We start from the raw sequence: 14,301 nt of genomic DNA on the forward strand, positions 1-14,301 counted from the left end.
GATTGCCTCAGAATTTTGCCTATGATCATTTGTTTGAATTGACTTACCTATAAATGAATAAATGACTTACCTATAAATGACTTTGATTGACTTACCTATAAATGACTTTGATGCCCAGGTTCTACTGAGCCTGATTATACTACATGTAGTACTAAGTTGTCAGAAGCACCATCTTAGTTGTCCACTTTGTTTTCCAGCCCCCATGATCTGTGAATATTGTATTAAATACATGTAAATAATACTTTCATTTAAGAATACAGGAGAGATTTTTTTCTTCAATAAAGAAGCAGTATTAAAATATTCAGATTGACTCAACTTCACCATTTTCAAGAGTAGAAACAATATTTGGTTACATAAGATAATCCATTTTGTTAACTTGCTAACTGCAGTTAGGACCTTAAGAGAAAATGGAAGTAAAATGTATAGGGATTAGAATGAAGTAATATGAAAATTAAAAAAGCAGTCCATATTACCTGTTTCTGATATAAAAATATGTAAGCCGTAAGAAATCCTGCACCATTGAACAACATCATATAATTGTCAGGAAAAATTAATTGTCCAAATTAATGTGTCCCATTAGGACCGTGCAGTAAGCCCCCTGAAGGCGAGTTTTATCTTTGGAACTATACTTAGAGGTTCGTTGCCTATACAACATTTATCAGCGCAGGAGAATTTTTTTTCTTCTTTTGTATGCGGTACATTTATCAGAGGAGGGTTGGAGTTGAATGTGTAAGTGTGTTAGTGACATGCTGGCAATGTTATAAGGCTACGTTTGACAGAGTGTAGAAATATTAATTATCAGTAGAAGCCCAGTAAGTGAAACCCATATGTCAGTTACAAATGACAGCCATAGTGTAGGGACACTCAACAGACTCCGCTAAAAACTTGTCCACTGGGGGACTAGGATTTTGTGTACATTGTTTCCTGTTTACCTGAGATTTGACCTTAGCTTCATGACGACACATCTACCCTTGCTGAGTCGAGCTCGTCGACCATCAGCAGCTATAGAAGAAAAGGATGTCTCGGTCAGTTTTTTAGTAGATAATAGTAAAAATAGTCTTACCTATAAAGGGGGATTTTGTATTGGTCAGTTTACAGTACTAAGCTAGATAGTTATGGAGTTTACCTACAAAAGAGGTTTCTTTTCAGTAAGATATTTATCAAAATAGGAGCACACAAAGGTGCTAAGCATATTATGATTGTAATATTTTTTTAAGCAATTTGTAGAGTATCATTTATAGGAAGTAGTAACTGTTTAAAAGAGATCAGATCTGACCATCATATAGTGACTCAGGTCCATTGCGTCAGTTTTACACCGAAACGGAATGTCCAATGTCTCAGTGTCCCGTTTTGAGTTTTACTATCTTAACATGGAGTCATAAAAATATTTGTTTTAAAAAAATATTGCGTAAATCCAAGTATATAAATGAGTGTGATTAAAATCGCATGGACCATAGGATTTCTTGGTTCTGCATTTTCAATTGTTTAACTTTCTTATACCAGGTTTTTGGTCTGACAAAATTTTGTCAAGTCCTATGTGTTCCTCTTGACTGTAATTAAAAAAATAATAATCAAATTACTTATACCATCTACAGACTGCAGGGCAAAAAGAATTGAGATTCATATATAAAATTCATACAGTTTAAGCCTTGAATGTTTTACATGTATATGTTATAAATGGGATAGATACCAAGCTTTCTTAATTGTGTTGGCCTTGTGTTCTGCAGGTTACATGTCCATTTTCAAGCAAGCTTGGTCCTTATATGCAGAAACTTGGGTGAGGAATGGGGTATCTAAATAAGGTGATATACTCAAGGCTGTTGGAAGGGGGAGTGTTTGGTGGAATCAGAATGTTGAATGTGTTAATTTTCCCAATAGTCAATTCTTCCAAAATTGAAAGAAAATATAGTTACATGTATATAATATAAACTTGAATTGCTATTCATATTCCTCTGTATTGCAAAACAAAAAAAAAATTAGTTGATAACAGAGACCAGAAACCCAATATATTATGATTTTAAAGTATAATGCTTATCCCCAAATTACCCAAAAAGTCCTCATTTTCCTAATCTTTATGGCCCCGGCCCCATTCTCAAAAAGTGGTGTGAGAGCCCTGGCTGATATAATATTTGAAAAGAACCCACGAGAATGGGTCCATTTATAAAAAAGTTAAAAAAGGCTTAGGGAAAGGGTACCCCTCCCAGATCAACCCCCCAACCCCCTTCCCTTTTCATGTAACCAGAATTTACCTGATGATGGCCCTGATACTTTTATTTGATCAGTGTCTGGAGTGTTAGAAAGGACAAATTTGGTGTGTGTCACTTTATTAAGCTGTCTAAGCAATTCTTGCTGTGGCCATAAAATCAGCAAGTGAAGAAAGTTGTATGCTGGCATGTGTATCTGTCACACAAATGTGTTTTTATTAATGGCAGATTTATGACATAAAGTTCAAATAAGCAACAGAATTGATATTTAAGATTATTTTTAAACATCGTAAATTCTTTGTCAGTATTTATTAGATATTGCCTGAATTCTATAATGAATGGAGAATTTATAGTTCATATGCTTGTTTGAATTTTTACGTACTATCATGATTTGTTGTTTCTTTTATATATATTTTTGATACTATATATTTATTCCTGTTCATGCATGCGTGCTCAGCTGCTTGGTTAACATTTACAAAATGCACTCTGCTTATAGATAAATTAACAAATTACCCTATCATAGATGCAGATCAGATCTTTACATTTTACATGTGATCTATTGTAAGCAATATAGTAAAGAGGAAGTCCTACATGTCATTGATTTTGTAGCTTCTCTTATTTTGAATTGTAGGAGATAAAGTTCAACCTCAACCCAGGCCGGAATAAACTTCACACACGCTCTATATCACAGTCGTCCACAGACAGCTACAGCTCACGTAAGTCTTAACACCCTCCCCCCCCCCCCCCCCCCCCCAAAAAAAAAAAAAAAAAAAAAACTAGACCCACCTAATAAACTTTGCACATGCTCTATATCACAGTCGTCCACAGACAGCTACAGCTCATGTAAGTCTACAATCTACAAACCCCTTAACCCCCCATCCTCCCAAAAACGAGACCCACCTAATAAACTTCACACCTGCTCTATATCAAAGTCATCCACAGACATCTATAGCTTACAAGTCCCCCCCCCCCCCCCTTCCCCTTCTAAGTCCACCATATTAACTTCATACACACTTTATATCACAATCGTACACAGACAGCTAAATAACCCCTCCTCACACCATCCCAGTCAAGAAACATCCCCTACGCCAATTCCGTCTTAATTCCATTCTTTCTTGTTCCTTGTTTCAAGTGTGTTCTTTTCCTTAATCATAGAGAATTCAATTTGTAATTGCACATGTATCTCATGATCATATACTCAAGAAAGAGAATGTCTGAGCACCGCTTCCTAAACCTCAGAGATGGAAAACTATGCAAAGACAAAACTAATCTCTTAATTATGATATTTATGATATTTAATCTATATATGAAAGATTTTTACACTTATTCTAAAAAAGGATACTGGTTCATTAGATTCAATAACATTGCTTATCCTTAAAACGTAATTAAAAGGTGCCCCTTTCTGATTATAATTCTGTGATTTCTATTGCTCTCCACCTTTCGCTGGCATTTCTGTGCCCAGTTTTGAGGCATAATACAGAGCAATCCAACCATCATGGTAGCTCAGTCTGTAGAGCATTTGCTCTGTGATCGGAAGGTCGTAGGTTTAATCCCTGGCCGAGACAGACCAAAATTGATAAAAAATAGGTTGCAGCTGTTTCTTCGCCAAACGCTTGGCACTTTGAAGTGAACGTTGCAGGTATTCTGGATGAGACCTTTAATTGTTGGCACGATAAAGATCCCTCACAGCTTATAGGTCCTGAGTACGGAATAAAGGTATAGATTTGAAGGCCTTCGTGTATATATATATATATATATATATATATATATATATATATGGTGACCTCTTCATTGAGCAAAAAATTCTTGAATGGAAAGTAAAACAATATACAATCAATCAATCAGAGTAATCTATGAAAACATGGGGGTCAATATTCATTTTAATAATTTGGTGGGAAGCTGGTGTATACAGAAGATTCAATGAACCAATACATTGACAAAGTTATTAGTGGTGGGATCGTAAAATCATGGGTAACCAATGAAATCCACAAACATTAGTCTTCCAAGAATAATATTATGATGACTCCACAGTAAAGATTTTGTGTGACTGTATACATGTACAGACTCTGAAAGGAACATTTGCAAAAAAAAAAAAGGTTGCATATCAGTTCAATTTGTGACTTCTTTCTAATTATCAAATCAGTTAATGTGAGGGATGAGTGTTAGGTGAAGATTTCTTAAATGTAGCCTAGTCTTCCTGCACCTAATAAAGCAGTATCAAATCAAGTCCTTTTGACAGAACAGAAGTTTTCTCATAAAATCAGGAGTTGATGAAATCATTCAGAGCATGATGGGTATTGTACAATGGTAAGGGGAGATAACAGTTGGAGCAAAGTGTGCCATCTTGTTTTTACTGAATTAAGAAAAGCATGAATAATATGATGGTTAAAATGTCACATGCCTTGAAGTGGTAAAATGATTAAATGACTTCTTGATCAACTTAATAGCTTCAATGCCCTATAGCTTGGAAAAAGTTGCAAGGTTAAAATAACAATTGAATGATCAAGAGAGCAAAGTAAACAAAAATTACTTTTCAGAGATTTTTTTAAGGAGTCAATCATGGAAAATATTGAAAAATGAGTGTAGCATAAGGATGAGCGTGGACTAATTAAAAGAAAAAAAGATAACTTACTGATGCTTCCTAACTCTCTTTTCTGTTGTTCTGAATGTTTTCTGGTCCTGTTTAATTAATCTCTCCCTGTGAATGACAAATTTAAATAATCATTTTTGATATGGAATAAAATCCTTGAAAGAAAAAGCTGTGGATCTCTCTTTTACAACTAAGTGCAGAGGTTTGTCAATTTTTACGGCTGTCACATAGTAACAGGTGAATCCAGTGCTATGCTGACGTCAACATTTCCTTCTAATTAATATGAATTTTTAATTTATCACCCCCTGGGATCTTGTCATAGAGGACATAGAGAAGACGAACAAGAAGCCGACCGGTGTGGGACGACTTGTTCTGACTTTATCTGAGGTTTTGTCGGGGGAAGGAGAGTGTAAACTGGTTATTAAAGGGCCAGAGCACCTCATCCAGCAGTGAATTCTTGTGACAGAAATTGAAAGTTATTTTTAGGGATATTTACGGTAACTCGTGGCTTATAACCTTTGATGACAATTTCAAGGTGTCTTTCATTTTTCTTCTCTATGCTGTGAGGTAGATTGACTGAAGCTGAAGCACTGTCTACAGAAGAGGATCTAAGATAGATTTTTTTTTTTAACTTCTTTAGGAACATTATCTTTTTGCTTTGAGAAATTTTTGTGGACTAGCCATAAAGCTGAATTGATCAGTACATCATCAGCATTGCTTAAGTTAAAATTTTTGAGTGGACCTCCCCAAATTCTGAGTTACCTCATCCCACCACCACCATTCTCAGTGTCACCTCCTTGGCATCTTACTGTCTGAGAGTGGTCACTGACCTATTTGAAGTAGAGGCCCAGATTGAAATGCGACCGATGACCGACTTGGAACCTGTAACTGAAGTCAGAGACATGGAGGAAAGTTCTGTTGATGCTGCAAGCAATTTGAAGGAACAGGCAGAGCAGGATGAAAAAGACGCTTTAGAAAATCGTAGCGAAAAACGGCCACGTGCTCAAACATTTTGTAAGTTTTGCCTCTCAAAAGTTTAAGGGATGTTTCAAAATAATGGTGATTTTGTTGATAAATGAATTTTTACTTTAATAGTTGATTGTATGTACTCCTCCCTTATACAGTGTGTCAGTACTCATAGGTACATCTTTTCCATGTGAAGTACTCACAAAGATTTTAGGGTCATGAAGTTCCACACAAAATTAGATATGCTTTCTAAAAATAACTTGTCATATTTGATTAATGGAATAACTTTCTTTAAGTGTAGGTTCAGTAATGCTAATTTTTTGACAGATACGTTTTTGCAACAGTAGTCAAAGATGTGATTTGGACAAGGGAAGAAAAAATGTTTTTCTTAAGGGGATGAACACTTGACTTTCATACAGTCCACTCAGATGTAAATGAAGCCTAATACTGTGTTCAGTTTTTGAATATATTTGAATTTTCAGTTGGAATTTTCGACTTAAAAAATGACTTTATCAGAAGAAATACCCTTGGGCAGGAAGGCATAGGTGTCGACAATTGTCATGATGTGTTCAGTCAAGCGTTAAACATGCTTGCTTACATTTCCGTTAACATTGACCTTTATTTAGCAAGGTGAATTGAAATAAGCTTTGATTGTTAAGTTACCATTATGGTTTAATTGTTATAAGAAATTTGCCAGAAAAGTGATTTTACCAATGTGTCAAATGTTTAGAATTAACTGTGACATCTCTCACATTGATTAATTATTAAATTTCAATGGTGTTTTTTCCCCTTAACGTCGTTGGTTGAGGTGTGGATGAGTAGTCTTTCTTGACTGATTTTTTGAGTGTCAGAGTTATCTTTCTTAGGACACTCAAAAGACTTGTCTGAAGCACCTTTGTCCTAGTTATAAAAGATATGATAAAAGTGATTGGAGATTTTTTTTGCAAAGATAAATTATATCTGCCTTAAAGGCAGAAAAAAGAGAGGTTTTATAATTAAAAAAAAATGTAAATAAATTTCAAGGGTTTACAGACTTGGACGCCTTCTACAATTTTATAAATATATAATTCAAGTATTTCCTGACTGGGAAAGAGGCCCATTTAATGCATGTAGAATTTCATTTCCTTAAGAATCATGCATGATTTTGAGTGTGGTTTTCAAAGCTAATAAACATGTTCTATCTCAATGTGGGAAAACAGTTTTAGTATTAAGATGAAAGAATTTTTTGTTGTTAATGTGTGGAAGGGGGAGACAGGAATACTGGCAGGCATTTGTCTTATAATTTTAATTTGTAAATTGAAATCTGAAATCAAACTTGGTTAAAAAGCTAAGATAAACTGGTCAGTAACAATTTTTATGTAGGGTTTGTTATTTTATACTTAATCAATGTTCCATTCAGAAAATATCAAGTGCTCATATAACATTTACTTGGATAGACTGCATTTGATCTTTGTGTGAAATGTGTAAGTTTTGATCGATACATGTACTGGAGCCAAATCTGTCTGATAATTAAATGAGCCTAATATTGACTAAACATCTGTATTAAGCCTGGCATGTTTTGAGTACGAGCCTTTCACACATCCTGGGCTTCCAAATGACCGGTCATTATGTAGTGTAAGGCGATTCAGCGATGTTCATTATCGAAGAGTCTCGGCCCTTCAATAAATCTATAGTAACTATACCTGATTTATACATCCTCACCAACAGTGGCGAGTTATTTACTGAATTATCTGTCAATACCAAGAAACATCAAATTCCTGCTCCTAGAGAAGTCTCTAATTTACTTCGCTTAAAAGGCAGGATGAAAAGAAATAATATGGTAACATGAAAATGCTCATGTTCATTTGTAGAAAATTGAAAATCGGGAAGACATAAACGACCTTCATTAAAAGCAGTTTGTATTTGATGCAGCTGTTGGTAGTTTATTAGCAGTAATTTAAAAGCTCACAGAATAGGAAGTATAGAATGTAATTTACGCTCACATACGATATATTAATTTGAAAGTTATCTGAAGTCTCAATTTTTCTTCATAATTTTTTTGAAAAATAAATTACTTAAATTTGCTATAAATAAGCAGATAACTGTGTATTATTAAGATTTGAAAAATAGCATGATAAATTTTGAATTCTTGTAGACAGTAAGTATTTTATGTAAAAAATTCTTACCTTTTGTTTGTCTTTGCGTAGCCAGTATATTCCAGAGACAGTTCTCTCTTGTCTCGGCTCATGATATTGTACTCCTGCATCTACGATAAACACGATAGGACATTGATTACATAACATTACAGGGATGCCTTCTCTCCTAGCTGCAATGATAATATAGAAAAATAATATATGAATATACAATAAATTCACAAGGAAGTCAGTTTTAGATTGATTTTTAAAATCTCCAGAAAACATTTCCCTGTGCGATAACAAATTTGTTGGAATCTGTTGGTGTTATTTTAGATCAACTGATAGTTAAACTGTCAGTGTAAGCATATTCAAGATTATTTAAAATTCTCTGCATTACATCAAAGCTGACTGCAACAATTTAATCCCTGTTTTACTTTTCTCTGTCTACAAATCCCCTTAACCTAATACTAATCATAATCTACATGTATTACCCTCTCTTACCTGATACTATTGACGGGGATTTTTTTCTCCTTCCTCTGTGGAGCTCTTCTTCCTGTGTTTTAACACTGTAATCCTCAGATATCATTAGTTCTATTGTCATGACTGGTACACATCACTCACCTTGGTTCAGATCCTCCCGATTAATTCCAAATAGACGGCAATTATTAACCGTGACTGGATTATTCCATTATATTTTGCCTGAGTTATTTAAAGTAATTGCCAGTGATTGTGTGTATTGGAAATAAATAATAAAGTGTAACCCCTAATGTCCTTGGGAGGTTTTTTAATACATCAGACAGGAGATGCTCTGGGGAAGCAGAGTTATCCTGCTACTGTGAAATAGCATGCTAACTGGACACATTTTTTGTGGTAGTTTTGTTTAGGAGGATCTATAAACATCCGGAGACTGTGAATATACTTATGACACTCTGAAGTTAAACATTTCTTGTTTACACGAGTATCTCTGTAATGTGATGTAAACACAGAAAATTCCAGGGATTGCTGAATCAGATATAGATGTGTTGTGAATTATTTGTTATTATGCACCTTCCTTAGTGTGTTAGCTAGCTCATGTAACAGTCCCTCCACAGTTTGGAGAGGGATTATACTAACTGTCCTAGTTTTCCAATGAAGAGGGCAAGTGTTTGGTGAATCAGAATCATTTATGCTGCATTGTTTGTACTATTCTTGTGCTTCATTTGTGCAGCATTTCTGAGTGTATAAGGAAGAGAATTGTTTAAAATTCCTCCTTTGAAATGTTCTGTTAGGCTGTTAGTATTCTCCCAAGGAAGTACATGCATAGACTGATAATTTCAATATGTTTTGTGATTGAAATACTGCCTTGTGCTCAAGTAATGTCAATATTCAAAGGTCAAAGGGCAAAATGAAATAGGAGGGTTACACCTTGTCGAAATCAAGGCACAGGACAGTTGATTGTTGAGAAGGTATAGGACCTGCATCCTTCAGGTTGGGACTTGGATATCCGACATCAAATGAGGAAAATTCTAGATAAAAATACTTAGTGATCCAGTGTGTTGGACACTGTTTACTTAAGTACAGAATCTATATGTACTGATAGATACATTTATCATTAGTGGGCAAATATTAAACAGCAAAGGTGATAATTGAGGCATTCATTCTAAGTTTTTCTAAGAAGGGAAAGGCAAATCTGTGCAATGTCTAAGAAAATGATTGGGAAGAACCTCTCAGAGGTCAGTTTAAATGATAGTCTCCCTGAGAAACTGAAATCCATGGGGGTGGAGGAGGCATTCCGAGCCCGGTCTGCTCGGAAGCGACATAGCATCCAGCTGGATAGACGGATCAGCATCCAACTCCAGGAACGAAGATCCAGTAACGCTAGCTCGACCAGTGAGACTGCTGACTCTGTATGTAAGTGCCATTATCAGGGTCAATTTCGTAGGCCATCTAGTCTCTGTCTTCTATTAGTATTAGGTAGATCTATTAGATACTGTTGTATTAAGTATATTTTATCTTTTATCTGAAATCAAGCTCATAGGCATTCCGTAATACTGTGTACCCTAAAGCATCGTTTTGTTTGTTCGTCATTTCTTAATTGTGTGGATGGATAATTTATAGATAATCTTGGATGCTACATATGCCACATGACTGCCTGTGTAAATTCAAATTAAAGATATAACCAAAATTTATTCAGCCCTCAAGGCTGTTCAACAGGGCATATACAAAATGTCATGACATTTATAGTAATTGCTTTACGATACACCTCCAAGGCAAATAAAATTTTGATTAAAAATATATTTATGAAGTAATCAAAAACTCGGTGTATGATGTAGTTGAAAAATTCAGAGGGTTTTACTATATGTTGATTTAACATCATACAGCATTGTTTTGAGATACAAGTGAATGATTACATAGCATGGCTTTATTTAGAAGTACAGTTGAACTTCGGTATCTCAAACACGGATATCTCGAATACCATGGATATGTCTAAGTGATTGAGAAGTCCGAACCACATATTTCTTAAGTATTTTACCCTCAATATCTCGAACACTCGGATGTCTTGAAGTTTTATCTTTCCCATCGAGTTTGAGATAACGAGGTTTGACTGTACTACTTTTGAAAATCATGTTTTCATGACTGATAATGCAGCTCTACATCAGTCGAATGTTTTAGCCGACCTGTTTACTTTTTAAATATCCTCTTATTAGAGGTAATTTCATATTTTTAAGCATTAATTATTTTGGCTATTATATATTTGATGTAAAAGTAAAGTAACTGAGGTCCTGCATGTTTACATAAACTGTCATATAAAGAAAAGTGAAACAAACTTTTATTGTGCCAAAATCATTATATGTGTACATTACTTGAAATAGTAAAAAGTGTATAGATTTTATAGTGAGGGGAGCAAGTATCATGAAGCACTGCTTGTCACTGAAAGCTCTTAAAGCAATGTGGGCGAAGAGAAAATTTGGACTTTGCACATTGAGCCAAATGGATTTTTTTCCGCAGTAACTTATGGTCCCATAATACTTTGCGAATTGCATCTCACCACAAACTATGTTCTCGCAGTACCTAGAAGTTCCAAGAAAAAAATTAACTCACCTTGATTGAATGGATGTATAGCAAATAAATAGTAGATTAAACATTCTTTTTTTTAAAATAAGCACTGCTCAGACTTTGTAGAATGGTAATGCAACTTACCTATGACGTCACATATACGACGTCATGTGACGTCAGAGTCTAGATGTACCAAATGTCATGTTTGAAGAGCCCTATCTAAATTAAAACTGAATAAGTATCTGCACTTGCCCTAATGGTCAAACCGTCAACTAATTAAATTACTGTAAATGTACTTTTTACCACAGAGTCATATTTCTACTGAATTACAATTTCTGTTTAATCTGCGGGTAGAACAGATTTCTTAGATTGCCTTACATTTACTTTAAGTACTCGTACACTGGGACAAATTTCTGCAGATAACTTGTGACTGCATACATAGCATATATTAATACCAAGCTTTAAAAAACACTTCTTCAGTAAGTGACTAGTATTTCTAAACCCTCCATACCCCCCCCCCCCCCCCCAATCTGACCACTTCCACAAAGGGACAAAACAGTAATCAGACTAGCAATAACAAAGTGACATCACAGGAGGAGAATAACTGTACCTGATCTCTTTAATAATTCTGAATAATAGTGACAACAAATTAATAATGACGGAAATCTACGACTTCCCAATAACAGAACACTTGTACATGGGGATCTTTTGTTTTAATTAACAAATCAAAAGAAGCAGTGACAGCAGTATGTAAGCCATTCCTGATTATAGTGAAATGAGATTCAACGAGCTGTATCATGGCAGCTTATAATCAACATCATTTTAGCAGTGTCATTTCTTGGTTTCAAAAAGCAATAATTAAAATCACTGAACTTCATTTTGTATCAGAATCTCAGTGTATGGATCGATCATCAAAGGATTCTTATTTCCTCTCTCTCTCTCTCTCTCTCTCTCTCTCTCTCTCTCTTGGAGCAATGGGGAAATTAAATTTGATTCTGTGAAGATTATGACTCAAAACTAGATCTCCGGATATCATACAGTAAAACTTGTCTCAAATGGCCATTAATGGCACAGTTAAGTTTGGCAGATTAGATACAACATACAGAATTGGAGTATGATATAGAATTACATATTTTAGGACCAACTTGAAAATATTTTAATACCTGGAATGCGCAGTCAAGCAGTCTTGAGATTGAACAAGATTTACCGTATCATGAGTATTCTTGTTAATTTTAATTTTTCCTAAATTAACCTACAGAGAAGAAGACTTATGACTGTGTAAGTCTGTTATACTCAAGAGTTGGAGGGGGTTTAAATAAAATATCAAACTTCAGGGATAACATGCTGGTAATGAAAGATTTCCAGATATGCAACAGAAGCACCAATTGTCAAGTTGAGCAAGAAAATGTAATGACTATCGTTAACAATAAGCAAAATCATTGAATCTGTCAGGGAATATTACAAACTAGAATTTGAAAACTTTTTCATCTGATACCACCACCCTTTTAAAATATATACTATAGAACTGGGGGTATGTAAATATTGTAAATGTCATCATGTTTACTTTGTCAGCTGATTTATAAATGAGGTTTTTTAAATCACTTGTTCGAAATATATAAAACTGTTCAATAGAATCAGGTGCACATATTTTTTTTCAAAATGTATAAATTTAAAGTATGAATTATATGCAGGGAGATAAAGTCACTGAAGTTTTTGAAACATGGCTTTGAAGACAGGCATTTAAACTTTAGAATTGTAGAGCCCAGAATCTGCAAGAGACAGCGCAATAGGCATAATTCAGTGCTTACCTTAAATAAAAGGTAAAAACCTGACATTGTGAGTCCTTGACAAAAAATTTACAGCCCTTTTACAGTTGGACGAGACAGAGTTGGGACCCAGAATAGATTATTCATTTTTGGTCTCGTGTATATCTCCTGATAAGCCTATCGTCAGGGTGTTTTAGAACATGTATGTTTGATTTGTGATTATCAGATAGGAAAACAGCTTATTTTATGAACAAATTTAAATAAAAGGTCAAAATTGTTGCTTTGAAATTTTAGAATGCATCCCCGGTAATTTTTATTGTTTTATTCTTGTCCATTGTCTCAACTGTCAAATGATCTGTACAATTATTAACTGTGCACATTTTTTAAAGTCATATGTGTTCAATTTGAGTTCCTGTACCTATAAAGTCCCCCCCCCCCTTGATTTATCTCTGACCTTTAGCTAACAGGTAGACTTAAGAAAAGAAAACATTTTATTACTCATTCTTATTGTTTGATTATGTAGAAGAAAATGGTACATCTTCAACAGGACCACAATGAAAACTAGTTGTATGCTAATTGTGTAATTCTGGATAAATAAAGGTTATTATTATTATTTATTATAAAAAATGCAGTTTATTATTAAGATTGTGGAAAAGTAGATAAATTCTTTATGGGGTGGATTTATTATGGGAAACCCTTATATTAATACAGTACAAACTGTCTAATCCCACACCTGTGCAACCCGTTTCACTGTGAATTCTGACTTTTATTTTTAATCCCATTTTACTATTATCCAGGTTTTTTTTACTGTACAATCTGACATCCTGTCTATTCCAACACAAAAATTGTCTCCTTTAGCATGTCAAATTAGATAGGTTTCACTATAATGTCAATGACATGATAATTTGATATTTATTAAAATTCCAATTTAATTTGCAAAGTCCTGTATTTCCTAAGTCTCTAAGCTTGAGTACTGTACTGGAGTAACTTTGGTATGCTGGATATTTGTTATGATTATAATCACATTAGTTTGCCCTTTATGGATTTTTAAACATCATACATGTGTCAACATGGGTTGTTAATGACTGAATCAATAGCAAGGTATAATCTAGATCAAATTCTTGAGAGCCAGGTATAAAACAGATAGACCAGAGCATTACATTTCATTCCAATTTACATGTTTTTATAACTTCTGTATCTAGTTATCACAGTCATTAGACCTGACACCAGAAAATAATCATCATTGTTTGAGTATTGTGACCACCTATATGTCTTTGATAAGATCTTGGGTGTACAAAATTTGGATTTTTTGCAGTGTCAAGATTTTAGGGATGACTTTGCAATAATTTAATTCTATTGTGCCTGCAGCTTTACATGCATACATGTTGAAATAGTCACATTAATAATTATACTAATAAAAAATGATGATTGAAGCTCGTCTAATCAAATTGACTGGAAGAAGGTGCAAACGAATCAAAAAACGGAGATAAAAAGTAATGTTTGCAGGGGAGACAACTCTTACAGAGACCTACTGACATAGAACTGAATTCCCTGACATTTTTATGACAAAACCTTTGGTGTCTTTCCCATAAATACTCATCTACCAGACCAGTGTTTGATTAGGA

The 14,301-nt window shown here is 34.4% G+C and overlaps 1 protein-coding gene and 1 long non-coding RNA gene across 6 annotated transcripts in view; one reads left to right on the forward strand and one right to left on the reverse strand.

Annotated features, from left to right (window-relative positions):
* The window catches only part of LOC133203758 (adenosylhomocysteinase-like 1), a 36,120-nt gene that overhangs the window by 4,257 nt on the left and 17,562 nt on the right, over positions 1–14,301 (forward strand). For 2 of the 5 annotated variants that reach the window (XM_061339537.1, XM_061339541.1), the window contains exon 2: positions 2,836–2,920. In XM_061339537.1, the coding sequence (XP_061195521.1) occupies positions 2,836–2,920 (85 nt within the window). Of the gene's footprint in view, positions 1–938; positions 1,026–2,835; positions 2,921–5,018; positions 5,809–8,463; positions 9,765–14,301 lie in introns of those variants that run through there. The other 3 variants (XM_061339538.1, XM_061339539.1, XM_061339535.1) reach the window with 3 other exon arrangements.
* LOC133203759 (uncharacterized) lies at positions 102–8,562 on the reverse strand. The gene is made up of 4 exons (XR_009723464.1): positions 8,376–8,562; positions 7,926–8,005; positions 4,837–4,902; positions 102–207 (listed from the first exon to the last, which is right to left on the reverse strand). It is a non-coding gene; the product is annotated as an uncharacterized LOC133203759 (long non-coding RNA).

The sequence above is a fragment of the Saccostrea echinata genome, unplaced genomic scaffold, assembly GCF_033153115.1.
Source record: "Saccostrea echinata isolate AGI-Se365-2 ecotype Australia unplaced genomic scaffold, CSIRO_AGI_Sech_v1 ptg000051l, whole genome shotgun sequence".
NCBI classification, from domain to species: domain Eukaryota; kingdom Metazoa; phylum Mollusca; class Bivalvia; order Ostreida; family Ostreidae; genus Saccostrea; species Saccostrea echinata.